Source organism: Thalia democratica, chromosome 9 (assembly GCF_965202585.1).
Source record: "Thalia democratica chromosome 9, ktThaDemo2.hap1.1, whole genome shotgun sequence".
NCBI lineage: Eukaryota > Metazoa > Chordata > Thaliacea > Salpida > Salpidae > Thalia > Thalia democratica.
Window position 1 is genome coordinate 16346180 of NC_139173.1, and position 18112 is coordinate 16364291.

An 18112-nucleotide genomic window follows, 5' to 3' on the forward strand; every position below is an offset into this window, starting at 1 on the left:
AATTTTAAAATAACTAGTATCCATATTATTAATACTATACTTCTTAGATATAATATTTCTGATTAATTTTTAACTTGGAAAAATTTTATACTTCTTTTATAATTTATATTATCCTAGGTATAAATGATATAGTTATAGAAATGACAAAAAATAGTTTGAATTAAATAGTTTTGACTAGCCAAATTTCCAAAAATAAGTTTGATATTTTAAACCTAGCCATTTAGTTTAGAATAAGGTAGCATCAAAACAGATTCCCTTAAAATCGTCTTTTAGTCTTTATTTTAATCTTTAATTAAAAAATCATTATTATACAAAATTATTGTTGTTCCATTGCTCACTAAAAACTGATTAGAAAGAAAGAAAGAAGAAAAATGTGAACGCTCACAACTAAGGTCGATGGATTGGTGTGGAGAAAGACCTTTCGGTCATCGAGCTGCACACCATATATTATATTACTATTAATATTTTATTAGCAACAAAAGTCTATCAGCAAATTTATAGAAGGTAGACTGATGGCCAAAGGGTCCTAATGACTGCTTTAAAAACTCTTTTACAAAGTCAGAATCCAAAGGTTCAACAGATAAACAAAAGTAACTTTAATAATTTTATATAGTTTTCAGTTCAACTTATTTTTTTTTATTTAGCAGAACCATTGTTAACATTATGCCTGAAAAGTTCTTTAAAAGTTTAGACTAAAAAAAACCACAAAAATTATAATGTTTCACATTTTAAAGAGAGATCCTAGAATTTAAACCAGTCCTGAAAAAACCAGTAGTTTTAAATGATGTTAATTTCTCTTTAAAAATCTCCAGAATATTTATTTACTTTTAAATATGTTATAATATTAATTAAGGCTATAGCAGAGGAGAGTTTAAGACTTTTTATAGTCTTACTTGTATACAATAACTCAGTACCAGTTGCTTTATTCTCTTGTTTAAAAATCTCAGTAGTTTATGAAACATAAGCAAACAAATTTTTCAAGTTTTGTGGGATCCTTATGGAAATATTAAACTAAAAAGGTAAAAAAGACTATGTTCTCAATTTTTCATAAATTTTTCAAACATTCTGTCAAATAAAATTTTCAAAGTTTAACAATTAAATTTTCAATTACAAAAAATTAACAAAACTAGGGAGACAATTTTAACTAAAAATACCTCAAATATGAAATTTAGGCTAAAAAAAAATTAGAAAAGCTGTAATTTTATCCCTTGAAAAAACCTGAAGTTTTAAACCAAAATAGTGGACAAAATTAAGTCCTGAACAACTTTTTAAGTAGAAAGACATCAATTTAACTTTTCCTGGTATAATGATAACTGATAATGATATTTTGAAGGTCATGCAAGTAGGTTACATCAGGGGTCCGGCAGCCTTTTGTAACTCGCGGGCCAATTTTCTCAGAGAAACTTTTTCGAAAAAAGTTGTTGTGAGGGCAGCAGTTGTTTAAAAACAAATATAGTAATTAGTAGAAAAAATACTATTTTAAACCAAAAATATAACAAAATAAGCAGTAAAATAGTACCTTTAAATAGTATTTATTAAATTAAGAGCCTAATTGTAAGTTTTTGTTGCAGAACAGTTTATTTTTATGTTTTTTAAAAGTATTTTTTGACTAATAAGTAACTTGTGGGTTGCAGTTTTGGCTTTGAGGGCAGCATTTGACCCCCTGGCTGCAGTTTGCCGACCCCTGGGTTACATCCTGTGTAATTATATCTGTTCCTTAAACATTTACTAATTAATCAAAAATTAAATACTAAAAAAAAGAAGTTAACATTTTAAGTATAAAAATTTATAAGTGTGGGAATGTTAACTGCCACCAAAGTGAAGATTATTATTATTAAGTGAAAATTAATACATAAAAAATATGATAAAATTTTTTGCAAACTGTTTGCTAATAAAGATCCTAACAAAACAAGTTAATTTGAATATTCGATAGTAACAAAAATATCTTGCACAGTAGTTGCTTTGTTCAACTGAAACACTTTTCTTTGGGTAGGAGTCTAATATGCACAAATGAATGTTTTGAATATTTTGCACAAAGGGTCTAGTATGCACTAAGATGCTTTTGCTCAAAGACGCTTTTGCACAAAGGGACATCTTTGTTGAAGACACTTTTGCATGGTGTCAATTGTGCACGATGGGTCAATTTTATACAAAGACACTTTTGCATGGGTTGAAATTTTTTACTTTTTTTTACTTTAAATTTTATTAATGTTTTTTTTTTTCTATCACTGTTACCCCTTACCCTTGGTTATTAACTGTTTTTTGGTATAATATTATTATTTTTAATTTTTTCTAAGTTTTTTTAACTACTATTTTTTGTTATTTATTTATACTATCACTGTTACCCCTAACCCTTACCCTTGGTTGGTAACTTAAAAAAATTAGTTTGTCTTTTAATTTTTTATATTTATTTCTTTATTTTTTTAATCTCGTGCTAAAATGACCCTTTGTGTGAAAGTGAACCTCCGTGCAAAAGTGTTTTTGTGCCAAAGTGACCCCTAGTACAAAAGTGACTCTCGGTGTAAAAATGTCTTTATGAAAAATTGTTTTTGTGCAAAAATGTCCCTTTGTGCAAAATAGTCTTTGTGCAAAGCTGTCTATTTGTGCATATTTGACCCTTTGTGCAAAAATAAGTTACTATTATACTTTTTTGCCATTTAAAGTCTCAAGTAGGTAGATTACAGACAACTGTAAAACCACCCAGATTCTCTGTGTTTTAACGCAATTGTATAGATATCTGAATAAAAATAAGTACCGAAAAAAAGAAAAGAAGATGAAGAAAATGAATAAAAGCCATAAATACTAAAAAATGATACTTAATTAAAATATTTAAACTACAGTTCTACAAGTAATAATATACATTAATCTTTTATGACATTGTAAATTTTATTTAATTACTGCTTATTAATTTACTTATGTTTACTCATTTTACACTGAATGATTAAAATATTATATACTTACTATAAGTTATTAATCTATTTAACCTATGGATTATATTTAGTAAATACACAAGTCCATAATCTTTATGATCTTTTTGTTTTCAATGCTATTTGCAATTAGAAATATTAGCATTATATTTAGAACTTTTTGAAAATGTGTTAGTTTTTTGACAACAAGAAACATGCGTCAGTTGAATAAATCAAGTACTGTGCAATTTATTGTTATTTTTGTATATATAAAATTAAAATTATATTAGATGTTAAGTAAGTATTGCAGAAAACTTAAAAAATTATTTATTTATTATAAAACACAGTTGAAGTAGCATTACAGTGTCTTTTCAGTTATTTATTACAAGTAAAATAATTTTTACGTAAATTTAGTTTAATAGTTTTCTTAAAATGAGATAAGACAATTTGTAATTCTAAGAACTTAGAAAAAATGGAAGAAGTGTCTAAAAAACCATTAGCTACCCTGAAAATTAGTAGACTTGTTTTAATTTTTAGAACATTTTTACTTTGAAATAAATAAAAGTTCAACTAAACTTTTTGTATTTCTTACTTAAAAGGCATACATAGGTGGGTAATGGTTCAAATGTGCACTAAAACATTTGTGCACGAAGGGTCAAATATGCTTAAAGGGACACTTTTGGACAAAGACACTTTTTCTCAAAGACACTTTTGCACGAAGAGTTGTTTTGCACAAGAGTAAAAAAAAAATATATATGTATAAAAAAAAAAGAAAAAAAGTTACTGACCAAGGGTAAAGGTTAGGGGTAACAGTGATAATAAAAATAATAAATAATTAGAAATATTATTAGTAAGAAAAACTAGAGAAAAAAAAAATTAGAAAAAGAAAAAAAACTAAAAAAAGAAAGTTACAGACCTAGGGTAAGGGTTAGGGGTAACAATGATATTAAAACTAAAACCCAAACAGCAAATATTAATAAACAAAACAAGAAAATAAAAAATAATTAAAAAGATAATTTATAAATACATAAAAAAGAGGAATAAAAAGTTACCAACTGAGGGTAAAGGTAAGGGGTAACAGTGATAAAAAAAAAATCAGCTTCTGTAAAAAAGTCTTTGTGCAAAAGTGACCCATTATGCAAAATTGGCGCTTGCAAAAATGTCTTTGTGCAAAAATGTCCCTTTGTGCAAAAGTGTTCCACAGTGCATATTTGATATCTACCCACATAGGTGTGTTAAAGGAAGTAAAAATTTATTATGTTCTAGGATGTAAACATTTAGTACAGATTGTACAGATTTTTTTTTTAGTTTATAAATAGCATAAAATACAAAGTCTTATTATCTTTTTGCTTTAAAGTAACATGTTTTTCAAAAGTAGTGGTGGTGTAGTTGTTTGTAACCTTGAAAATAAATCTTGGAAAATATCAGCAATAGTATTGGATGAAACTGTTTAAAATACTATATAATCAAAAAAAAAAACACTGTTTAAGTAGATTTTAATTTTAGTATTTACAATTTAGCGTTTTAAAAAAACTTTAAATATATAATGGACTATGGAAGCCAAAATGAACATAATAGTTTATATATGTTACCCTCTTGTGATATATTTACTTAAAACAGGGTTGTAACACACTCTGGATACTTAGGATAATTCAGAATATTTTGAATTTTATTTTCAAACTCAGGCTGACTCAGGATAGTTTTGTTTTTTACAAAAAACTCAGTATAGTTTTAGATTTTAAGGACCAATTTTGCATGAATTTAGTTTGAATATTTTGTTATTTAATAACCAGTTTTGTTAAAGTACTTTATTTTTAATAATTTTAAAAGTTAAATTTTTTTTAAAGATTTGAAAAAAAAGATGACTCAGACATTTTTTGACACAAAGAGTGGCAACCCTGTTAAAAATAGCTTAAAAAATAAGTATTTTTATAAAATAATCAAAAAAACTGTTTTATTAAGTTTAATTTATTTTAATTTATAAGTTTTAGTTTATTTAGGTTTTATGTAATCACAACACCATTAGACACTAAAGTTTTAGAACATGAATAATTTTTTACTTTTATGCTTATATATTACAGGTGACTTTTAATACCTAAACAAGTACATTCTGCTACGTGATTAGAATGTTGTAACATTTTGTTGAAACATTTATAAACAAGCTTTTATATTTATTTGGTAATAAATTTAAGTTTATTTACTTTTAAAAATTTTACTTTCTTATTTTCTATAAATTAAGTTTTATTATTTTTAGAATAATACAATTTAAGTATTTGATAGTTTTAAAATGTGTGTAGATGACCAAAACGTCTTCCTCCACATAATCCACAAATATTAAAATTTTACCTTAACTTTAGTTTGTCCAACGGCTCATGAAACTTGGAAACCTAGAAAAACCTGGAATTTGATGATTTAAACCAAAAAAACTGTAATTTTTGATAGTTTTTACATGTAAAATAACTAATTTTTTATTAGATGCAAAGCATATATGTAATTCAATAATATTTTTTGTTGCATTTGTAACTTTATTTATTGTAAAACTAACACCTTAAAATTTTTTTAAGTGTCTTATAAATATTATAATACTGATTATGGCAGTTTTTTAACTTAAATTGAAATTTTTAAAAACAGACAATAAAGATGCTACCTCCAAAAACTTGGAATAATTTCAGAAAACCTGGAACTTTTTTCACAAAACCTTTGTCAACCCTGTTATAAGGATAAAACTGGTTGAGATAATCTCATTAATTGTTGTTGATGTTCAGAGGGTGTAGTATAGTACTTTGTTTTAATGACAAAAACATCTTAGTTTTTCTAAAGATAATTAAAGTATTACTACCACTAAGCATATAATATGTAGTTTATGGTTTTAATACTTTATAGCTTAAAGTATTAATAATTCCACTTTAAAATGATTTTCTCTGATCATCTCTATTACAATTAAACTAACTTTTAGCTCACCATTTAATTCAGGTGAAATTAATTTTGAACTTTTTTTTTTTAGAATTATAAAACTTATAAAATTAAATTGTTTTTGAATTTTTTTTTTTAAAGCCTTGTAAGTTTTTATGAAATAATATTGCAATCTCACAAATTTATGAATTAACATTGAAATCTTAGAATTTTCAAAGTTATTAGATTTTAATGTTTTTTTTTGCTAGTTCAAGTAATCCTACATTAAAGTTGAATATTTTAGTTATATCTATAAACAAATTTTTCATTGTAGATAAACGTAATTAAACAAAAATTAACAAACATAATAAAGTCTCAAAATGTCTAAAAAACTAGAAGATCAACATTTAAAAATTTTAAAATCGTTACAACAATCATGTGAAGCAAATAAAAAATGTTTTGAATGTCAACAACGAGGTCCAACTTACATTGATGTAACAATTGGTTCATTTGTTTGTACTTCATGTGGAGGAATATTAAGAGGAATTAATCCCCCTCATAGAGTAAAGTCTATTTCAATGGCAACTTTTTCTTCTGCTGAAATTACACTAATACAAAAAAGAGGAAATGAGTTTTGTACCAAAGTTTATTTGGGTAAGTATGATGCTAGATCAAAAGCTCAACCTGATTTAAATAGTGGTATTTCTAAGTTAAAGAAGTTTATGGAAGAAAAGTACGAACGAAAAAGGTGGTATATTTCTCCTGAAGAGATTGAAAACAAGATTGCTAATGAATCAAAAACAAAACTTACCAAGTTAGCAAGTCAAGCAACTGTTAACAAACCTTTAGTTAAAAGTTTGTCTAAAAAGGCAACTGTGCCATTGCCAAAAGCCAAACCTTCATTAGAAAACGTGATTGATGATTTTGCTGATTTCAATGTAAAAACTGAAGCAGATTCAAACAATGTTAACTTTAAAAATGATTTTGCTGATTTTGATTCAGCATTCAGTCAAAGTTCTTCACAACAGTCTTTTGATCCATTTAATACTATTGAAAACTTTAGTCAACAAGTTTCATTTCAAAATACAGCTCAACATCCCAATGTCATTGTTCAGTCACCTAAGTCAAATGTTACGGCAAACTTAAGTGTTCAGCCAAAAAAAATTGATAGATATGCAGATCTTGGTAATCTCTTTAGTTTAGAAAGTCAACAACCAACTACAGACTCAAGCTCAAGTAAAAGTAATGGCCTATGGGACTCTATGTTTATGACTTCTTCCCCTTCACAAAGTAGTAATGGAACTACTTCAGTTTTTGACAATGTTTCTTCAAAAAATCTAATTAGTCAAGGTTTAAACAATGAGCAGCCAGTAGAAATGAATCCAACTGAGAATTTTCATACAGGCTCTAAAAATAGTTTGTTTGAAACAAAAAATCAAAATTCTGTGTTTGGAGTTTCTCCAAATCAAATAACTATGCAAGCGACTGCTCCAATACAACCTCCTCCTTACGGATATCAGCAACCTAATCCTCTTAATATGGTTTCGAATTATCAATATCTTGCTAATAGTTTAAGTCAGCCTGTATCAAATTCAAATCCATTTTTTCAAACATCTCAGCCACATCAATTACAAACAAATAAAAATCCATTCATGATTTCTGGCCAACAAGAAATTTCTGCTCAACCACAATCAAGTTCTGTTTCTACTAACCCGTTTATGACACAATCTTCATTTAATACTGGCCCTCAGTTTAACACTACATCAACTAATCCATTTTTTTGAATTAAATTTAGTTAGTTGGTGCAGTGTAAGCTTAAGTGCTGTTGACCAATGCTTTGTTCAACAATATTCACACAAAAATAGCATGAAAAATAAAATGCTGATTATTTTTTGTTGAGTAGTTAAATATAAATAAATACTAATTAACTTGATAAATTTTATTCAGTTTTATATGATATTTTCTGAAATTTCTTTAGATAGTTATTTAAGAACGAACTTGGTGGTATGTCAATACTTATTACTTATAAGTTCAATACTATAAAGGTTCAATAAAAAAGTTAAAATTAGAAATTAAATGTTTATATTTTGCTTATTTTTTTTGTTACCTAATAGTTAGTGCAATTTAAAGTAATTAAATACAAAATATTTGGTTAGTTATAATTTATTAAACTCTTGAAATACATAGTTTCACGGTTTTACAAAGATTAACAATTTTAGTAGTAAGTAGGTAAACTTTAATAGTTAGTTAGTCTTTTAGCAATAAAGTAATTTTCAAGTGTTAAGAAATTGTTTATGTGATTTAATACACAATAAATTTCAAACAAGTATTTAAAGTTTTTTTTAACCAAAATTGACAAAAAGTTCTCCCTTAATTTAAAGTTTATAGTTATAAACCCTTTTTTGTTTATAAGTCCCTTATTTTTTCTTTCTTCTTTACTTTCAATTTTAATTTCATATACTCAAAAAATAAACTTCGAATTATTACTTTTGTTTGTAAAACATCAGTTTGTTTCATGTTTATAAAACATAGTATTACACTTCACAAAACTACTTACACCTTCTTCATAAATTAAATAATTTTTTTTTGCACATTTGTTTTTAAATTTCGTAAAAAAAAACAAAAGTATATCATTCTATAAGAACATAATAATTTTTAAGATGAAAAGTGTAGCCTATGTGTGTATACTAAAGGCATAATTGTTTAAAGTTTTCGTTCAAAACAGCAGTAGTTAACAATTTTTTAATAACAAATGTCTTTGTTTTTTGTTTAACATTTTTCATAGTTTTCATTAGACTAGTTTTTATCGAATGCAGTTTTGTGTCATCAGTCACTTATTATTATAATGTTTTTTATTATCAATTCGCTTAAAAAGCTAAAATTACTTTGTTTTTGTAATTATCATCTCAAAATAGTTTCGTTACTTTAATTCTCTAAATCTTACAGTAGGCTGTATGATTAAAAGTTTTTCTGATCTGAAGGAAAAATAAATATATAACTCATTCTAGTATTTTTATTTTTAGTTAAAATCATATTATTTATCGTGTCGATAACAATACAATAGTGTTCTACGGAAGTAAAACTTTCTTTGGTTCTACTAACTGGTTTTCTTATAGTCTTTAATTAAAAAAATTAAACATTATTAGAAGGATAAACTGTTTTGACTATAAAATGTACAGTTGTTAGTTAGTTGCTTAAAAATAACAATGCATTTTATTAAGTTATTAAAAGCAAACGAGTATGGTTATGGTTACTAAAAATAAGCTTAAAGTACTTATGTAAAAAAAATAAACTTGTTCTTGTTTTTACAAAACAGTGATAGTTTGTTCTTATATTTATAAAAAATATACGCTTTAGAAATTGTTATTAGCATATTTTTGTATTAAATTCACAAATACTATTTATACGTTTGCAAAAATAGTTAAAATTGAGGTAACGTAGAAATAGTATTTAAATTTAATAAGTTTTTAAGCGAAATTTCGTTTTAAATAAGTTTATACGTTTTTTAAATTTCCTATTGTAAAAAATTGTAAAGTTTTTCAAACGAAATTTAGTTAATCTCATCAAGTTTTCCATTAATATTAATTGATCAATTAATTTATGTGTGAATAAGTATATGAAAGTAAAACTACTTTAAATTGTATTAACAACGTAGACGAATCTAATGTTAACAAAAACCATTAAAAAGTTTGTAATTGTTTTGTTTGTCATAGAAAATTACTATAAAAGCTTACTTCATTTTAAGTAATAGTTCGTCATTCCTAAAACTATGCGTTTGATTATGACGTAAAAATAGCAAATTGCACTAAGGCATTTCTTTTAGTTTTGATATAGTATTAGTCAACTTTTGAAATCATTTTGCAGTTTAATTTTGGAGTATTATCAATTGGTTAAGTAATGACAGAAAACATAAAGGTATGAAAAAATATTAAAACTATTTCTTGATTTATGAGAAGGACGATAAATATTTATGCATGCTAAAGAGTGAACGTTAAATCTTAAAAAAATTATGTATGACTTCAAGAATATAATAAAGTAATAAATTAGAATTTTTTTTCAAATAGTTTATTTGATTAAGTTAACGTAAGCTAACTAAGTTATCGAGTCGTAAACCAGTCGTGCCTTTACAATCTAATACGAGCTAATAAAAATATTTTTCAAAATTTAAAGTTTTAAACTTCAACAAATGATAAAAAGTAAACGAAAATTAAATAAGTAATAGATTTACTTGTCCTTGACAAGACGTTAAAAGGTATCCAAGTGATGTACAAATAAATAACTGAAGGATTTTTTCGTACACCAGATCCTAAAGCCAAATGTTTTTAGTGCTTTTTTGTCGTTCAATAACCAATAATACTTGGAAAATTTATTTTCAAAATGAACACAAAAACTTGTCTGATACCTTACAAATAGAAACAAAGTCTAAACCTAAAACATTGAAAAAATTGAAGTAAAAAGCACTTTTAAACTTTAAAAGCTTACTTATAAAGAAATAAACAATTTAATAGCAAACATAAGAATACTTTAAAGATTAGTTTTAACTTCTTTAAAGAAGGTAAAAATGAAAAAGCTGAAATATTTTTACTTTAAACTTATCAGTATTTTATGCTATTATTTTAACTATTCATTTTTGTTCATTTAATAATGTGATTGAAACAGTTTTATTAATTAAATTTGAAAATTTAGTTTTTATTTATTTTAAAATGATAAACAAAAAACATCTTTTTTATTACTTTTTGTAGTTGTGAATTTAACCATAAACTTAACTATTTTTTATAAAAAGAAACAAATAAAACTTTTATAAATACTACTTGATGAATTATTTTAAAATTAATCCTACACCTTTAAAATAAACGTTAACTTTTAAAACATAATTTACTACCTTGGTAGGCTAGTGATTTATGACCACTCCTAAAACTGAATCTAGGTAGGAAAAAGTTTGAAGACATCGTATGATACTTATGGATACTTTTTATATTTCAAAGTAATCATTTAGTTATCTAGTGACAAATTACTGTTAACTTTTAACATAAAAAACCTTTTTCATGTAGACACAGATTTTTAACACTTTTTTAAGTTACCAACACTTTCTTCATATTTCTTATATTGTATGCATCTAAGTTCTTTGTTTATGAGAGCATTAATAGCATTTATAAATTTTTTGTTTGATTATTCCCAGAGGAAAAAAAAAACCTAACATTGCTCATAGTTTTAATTTAGGATTGTAAGAAATTATTTTTTAAGTAAAAAGTGTCTTATTTTATATAAAACACCATATTTAAAAAAATAGTTTTTATGTGTTCTGGCAGGTTTAAATTACTCTTTATAACTATTTGTCTTTATAATAGTATGTTTTAACTTTTTTTACACTTTTAACTTGTAAAGATTTATACTTTCCGATTTTTTTTTTGGATGTACAAGCATACTTCTAGTTTTATCCAACTTTACTTTTTACAGGTTAATTCATATCCTCGAAAGCTAACGAATAGTTTTCTTCCGTCTAAATATGATCTAATTACTAAACGCACATCGCCTCTTATACCACAACATTCTGACTTCCTTAATGAAATTTTTCTATCTACACTATCATAAGTTTTACTGAAACCCTAAATAAAACTGTACAAACTGCGCTTCCCTTATCTAAACAGCACCCCATCGACAAGTTCTAACAAGGCAAAAAAAAAAAGATAATTTTTAGAAAATAATTTCAAAAAAACTGTACAGGCGATTGTGGATAACTTTTTAAATCGTTTTATTTTAGTTAGACAAACGTGAAATCGACTTTTATTTTCCTAGTGATATTTTTGTTCTTAACTTAGAAATAGGTAATACTTTTGCAAGTTTGTAGTCAATTGGTTATTTAACTTCATAAAATTCAAGCTAATTGAATCACTTAGTACTGGATAAATATTTTTTATTACTCTTTAGAATTTTCTCAGAGATAAACTGTCTTTATCTGTTAGATATCACCGGCTTTGTTTGGATCTAAGCTCTAGTTTTTGTTACATCAAACTAAAAAAAGCTGTTACTAATATTTCTAAGATTGTCAGTATCATCTAGTGCAGGGTTTCCCAAAGTGGGCGATATCGCCCCCCTGAGGGCGATTTTAGTAAGTCGGGGGGCGATAATTAGTAAGGGGGCGATAGGGTGGGCGATAACTAGTAAGGGGGCGAAAAGGGGGCGATTTTAAAATTTTTGGCTGTCATAAAATTTCAACTTTTTATCTTGTTATAAAACTAATTTTGACTTGCTATTAAATATTTGACCCTGAGATAAAACTTAAACAAAAAAATTTGTTTTGTTTACGTAAAATATAGAGAAAAAAATCAAGTATACTTATGACTTCTACTTTCAAGTAAATTACATATTTTCATTTATATGATTTCTTATCTAACAAATGGATAGATCATAGACGATCGGAATCCCTCTCACCATTTTATAACCTGAAACATATGTTATTTGGGGTCATAAATGGTATGTAAAAATCTATGTTATCTATTATCAATTATCACCTCATGATATTTTCAATTGTTTTTTGAAAAGTCACTAAGTTGACTAAAAAATAAAACTATACAGAGTTGCCAATTTACCTAGAAACCTGGAAAAACCTGGAATTTGTCAATTTAGGTAAAAAAAAACTAAAAAATCTGGAATTTTTAACAATTTCAACATATTATATAGTAAAATTTTGTTTTGACACAAAAAAGTTAACATATAGATAAAAATATGGATCCTTCGAGGCAGATCTTTTTGAAGTAAACGACTTACAGGAAACTTTCTCAGACTTACAAACTGACCTTGAACTTAAAGTAAATTTATTCAAAGAACGATATGAAAGCTTTTTGACTCAACAAAAAATAAGGCAAAAGTATCAAATCATTTGAAAGGAATTTAGATTGTTGTTTATAGTTTTTCCTTCTAGCTATGTTGTTGAAAAAACTTTCAGTTCATTATCAACATCTTGAGCAAAAGATCTAATCTAGATATTTGTAAAGGAGGCTTTATTTTACTGATTAAGAATCAGATTAGAAAAACTTGTAAGCAGTCAAGAACCTCATCCTTAACATTATATTAGACTTCAGTAGCAGACATTATTTTATGAAAGTTTTTTCATTTTATTTGATCTTTTAAAATACTTCTTATTTAACTTGGTTTGTATTGTATTTAAGTAGTCTTTTTATAATAAAAAATCTATTAAGTTATTTAAACTACAACAGGTTTGCATAATGCCTAATAAATATTAATTACGGTAGACTTCCTCTTGAGTTCGCACTTTTTACCCAAAAAAAGTGCAAATTTATATTTTCTTAACTTTAACTTAAATAAAGTCTTTTACTAACTTAGTATTAATAAAACAAAAAATACATATAATTTAATATCTTATATAAATATATTTTTTTAAATGAATGTTTGTTTTTATGTTTTAGTTGATTTTATGTTTATTTATAATGTTGTTGCATATAACATATTTGAATTTATCATTTTGTAAAAAAAAGGTAATAACTTTTGAGTTTGTACTTTTTGATTTTGTTCAAAGTGCGATTTCAAGCGGAATTCTACTGTATTTATTAAATGGTGTATGTTTTAAATCTGTTAATAGTTTTATTTTAACCTGGTAAATTTTGTAGTTTATATTTGTCGTTTTACATTACACTAAAAGTTTTTATAGCGTAGTGATTAAAGTATTTGTTTGAAAGAAATTTATTTGACATATTTTTGTTATTACTTGTTTAATCAGTATAAATGAAAAAATCTTAATAACCATTAAATTTTTTATTTCAATTTTTTTTTTGGTTTTAAAAGAGTATACATTTAAAGCCTCTATTTAAAATGACTTTAAATTTTTCATTTAAAAGATTCTTAAACTCAATTTTATTTTCTAACTTGATTTATTATTGTTAAAAATCTATATATAAAGATATTTAAACTATTGATACAACTGTTTTTTGCTTTATCTAAATAAATTGTTTTAATTGAAACTTAATTTTTAATATATTAGCAATTAAAATGTGTTGTTTAATTTAATAGTTCAACACTAGCTTTTAGTTTTTCACTACTCTGGTAAATTATTATAGGCTAATAACTAATAGCTTAATTAGGTTACTTAGTATTAACTTCTAAATGTCCAATTTTCGTTATATGAAAGATTATTAAAATGTCAGGTTTAGTTAAGATTTCGAATGGATAACGTACGGTTAAGATTCAGTCAATGTTCGACCTGCTAAAAAACTTGAAAACTACTTGTGCAAATTAAACAAAATTTAGCTTTTTGAAACTTAATATTTTAAAATGCACTTTCAATTTGGTTTTCAGTTCACAATAGTATTTCGTAGATCACAATGTAACTAAATCATTTTATTACAATTTTGCTCGAGTTTTTTAATTTTCTTATATGTTATTTTATTAAATTATGCAGCCCGCAATTACATTTTTTTAACGAGTTAAAACTATAAAAGATTTTTTAGTAAATATGAATTGCTGATTACGAAAGTTGTTTACCACTACCCTAAAAGTTATATTAGTTTCAAAACAATTCATATTTAAACAGGATTGATTACAGATTACACAAGATTAAGTATTTTAAATTTAATACACTTATCTGGGCTTATAAGAAAACAACTGTAACTTATTTTCTCAAGCCCTGTAAACTACTTTGAATACATCCCAAAAGTGCGTGCATAAGAAATACCAGACTAAATTACATTTCATACACAACTTTTTTGGCTCCAAGTTTGTACTCAAGAGAAAAACTACTTTGTAAAATCGTAGGGGGCGATTATTTTTAAAATTCCTGAAAAGGGGGCGATTTAGTAAATGAGTTTGGGAAACCCTGATCTAGTGGGTTACCTTTTTATGTTGAGGTCTGTTTTCTATTGTTCGAAAAATGAGTGATAAGTTTGTTTACTATGTCTATTGGTTTTATATATGATTTTTCATCCAGCCTATCTTAAAAATGACTATCTTTCTTCTGTCTATTAGTTATATTATTTATTACTTTCAAGTATTTATTAAAAAATTTTCTATTATTCTATCATAGTATGCTTAAGTTTTGTCATGATTTTTAAAAATTTGTTTCTATATTTTTGTACTCCTGTGGGTTAATGAATTTATTTTTGCAAGGGTTTTTCTATAACTTACTTTTATTTTTGTTGACTTTATCATTTATTTTGTTATCCAGGGTCTAGATTTTATTTTATGTTAAGATATTCTTAGTTGGAATATATTGGTCACTAATATCTATAATTTTTTCTATTAAGTAAGTAAATTAGGTACTTAAGGAATTAATAAATTTAATAAATTTGTCTGTTTCATGTTAGTTGAGAACTTGAGAAGTATTAACTAAAAGTTTGGTGTTAATCTTAAAAAGTCTTGATGATATTTATTCTTATTCTTTGAGTTATTTTTAGTTATACTGTAATTTTTAAGTCTGTTATAATGTGTTTGTTTCTTTTTCAAACTATTGTAAAACTGGTATCAACATTTTAGTAATGACTGATTAAGTTTAAAATTCGAAGAAAAATTTTAGTAATAATAAGGGATTACCCCTCTATACCTCAAGTTGTTAGAGAGTTTTTAAAAATGTATAAACTAGGTGAAAAATTTTTTGTATATAAATCGGCATACTTATTTTTACCTTTTTTTTAAGTATACCTATCAATCAATGAAATGTTCCTATACAAATAAAATATTATATAAAATATTTAATTTTTTTAGAATAAATTGTTTTTATCTAGCTAATTTTCTTAACTATTTAAAGAATATATTGTAACTGTAATCAATAAGGTAAAAACCTTAAACTTAGAGTATGTATGATCTTTTCTAAATTCTCGGTTTGAAAACTTAAGTTGGTGATTGTTTTGAAATTAAATTTTGTAAACTAGTGTTAAGTATTAAATAAAAGGTAGCAGTGATAATTGTTTTAAAATACTTAAATTATTTGTAGATTTGGTATTGTTTTGCGACATGTTAAGCTACAAAAGTAAGCTTCGTATTTAAAAACTACGAAATCGTTGCATAGAAGCTTATTTTATTGTCGGTTAAATGTTTAGAAATATTTAGATTACCGTCACCTTTCGGTTTCGAAAGGCTTTCGCGAATCTACGCTTTCATTTGGTTACGCACTCTCGTTTAGTTACGAATTCTAGAATTCTCAAAAAAAAAAATTTAAGTAAATAGTTTAAAAAACATAGTAGGAGTAGTTTTTTAGCAAAACTTTTTTTTCGCATTTTTAGTTTGTGCCTTCCATAAGGAATCTATTGAACTCCATAGCTTTGTCCTTTACATCTTAGGTGTCTTAACCCTCTTTTATACCTTAAAACCAAACAAGGTACAATATTTTGTTCTTCACAATATTAAGGTATAACATTTCATTCGAACTCAATAAATCCCAATTTGTATTAACAAAACATTCTTATATTTCAAAATTGTGTTTTCAAGAAATGATAACCACTACAGCTCTAAACTACATACATATGTGCAACTTGAATGAAAACTAGTTAATTAAACAAGTGGTTAAAAGTAGGAAAGTCCCCAAACTACATTTAATCTAATGAACTATAAGAAAAAAGCTAACACAGTAGGTTTATTTGCTACATCTCGTTTAAATATATTCTCTCCTTTAGTTACTAACTTTTGCTGTGGACGCAAAGTGCATAGATTCGCAAGAGGTTACTGTATATTAATAAGTTTTTATTATAACTTATGATGTCATTTTACAAACTAACCTAGTAAAAATGGCTATATTAAAAAGCGTTGATAGTTTTATAAGTTAAAAATAAACAAGTTTCTAGTACTACTTTTAAACTTAATAGTAGTTATAAATACATTACTGAAGTCAAGTTACAAGAAAAAACAATTTCAACAAATAACAAAAATTAAACAATTAAACGGTCCGTTCAAATAAGCATAATGGTGATATGGTCTAAGTTCAATTAGCTAAATTTCTCTTAATAAGCTATGATAATTCGTTATTATAATAAAAGTTCATTAAAAAATACAACAAAGTAATGAATATGATACTATTAATGGAAATACATAAACTAACAACATTTTTATAAGCGACAAGTATAAAACAAAATGTATATGACAACTTATTTAAGTTGAAACCTTTAATGATAAAATGTTTTAAGTATGAAAATGAAAATACTAAACTTTTTACAAAATCATAAAACTGTTTTAACAACTATTGTTTTAATAATTTTAAATTTATATCAAACGTTGATAAGTTTGTTGTCCAGTTAGTATTCAGTAAATTTGTTTAGTTACTGTTGTTAGAAAAAATAAAGTGACAAAAAAAAAGAAAAAAAAGTCACACCAATCTTAGCTTTTTAATTTAACACTCAATGTCTTAATTATTAACGGGCTATCGAATTTTTATTTACGTTTTTATTTTAATTTTTACATGTAGTAAGTTTTAGTAGACATACTTTTTAAGAGATGGCCTCTTTTGATATCAATAAATACAAAATAATAAAGAAACACATAAAATTTGTAATATAAAATAAAATTTTTCATAATTCGTGCAGATTTTTTTGAAAACATACCTTAATAAGTGAAAAAAAAACATTCTACATAAAAAAATTACTCCTTTTGATAAAAAACCTTCATATAGATTAAAAACGTAAATAAATAAAAAATCTTTAGTATGAGTTGATCAGCTTAACTTATTCATTAAGTAGTTAAAGATTTTTATAAGTAAACGAAAAAATTATAAAAAATAAATAAATTTATTACTATAGTTACATATAAATCAATCTACAAGTTAATGAAGTTTATTATCGAAATAAAACAATTGTAAAACTAGAAAACATTAGAATTAAAAATATTGCCAATTTGTTTAAAAAAAGTACTTATATAAAACAGGTATAAAAAAACAACTCGAAAACTTTATACCTTAGATAATATAATTAACTACACTTATCAAACTACAAACATACTTCAAGAAAATAGTAAGAAGACAATTAATAAAAGAAAAAATAAAAAAGTTTATGTAATAATTGAAACAAAAATATAACTTAAAAATTGTTAAAAAAGTTTAAAAAACTTTTTCCTTTAATCTTATTAGACTTGAAGACCTTAAACTCAGATTTAGTCTAGTTTAGCCATAATGATCAAGTATTCTAAGAAAATCAAACTTTGGGTTAATCATAGTTTAGAAAATCTTACTCTTCACTGAAATATTTCTTGTTTATGATATAATTAACAGACTGAATATAAGAAAACGTTGAAAAAATAATATAAGTATAACTTTAAGTCAAGTATTTTATACACCAGAACTCATAATACGAGTCATTGGATTTACAAACACACTTAAT

General features: G+C 25.0%; 1 protein-coding gene across 1 annotated transcript; it reads left to right on the forward strand.

Moving 5' to 3' along the window:
* Positions 1 to 6142: 6142 nt before the first annotated feature.
* LOC145843943 (uncharacterized) lies at positions 6143 to 7781 on the forward strand. Its single transcript, XM_082951223.1, has one exon. The coding sequence runs from the start codon at positions 6179 to 6181 to the stop codon at positions 7580 to 7582; it is 1404 nt and encodes a 467-aa protein (XP_082807349.1). The 5' UTR covers positions 6143 to 6178; the 3' UTR covers positions 7583 to 7781.
* Positions 7782 to 18112: the final 10331 nt, after the last annotated feature.

Excerpts from the sequence above, each read along its gene's own strand:
- LOC145843943 (XM_082951223.1), top strand. The coding sequence starts at position 6,179 with ATGTCTAAAAAACTAGAAGATCAACATTTAAAAATTTTAAAATCGTTA.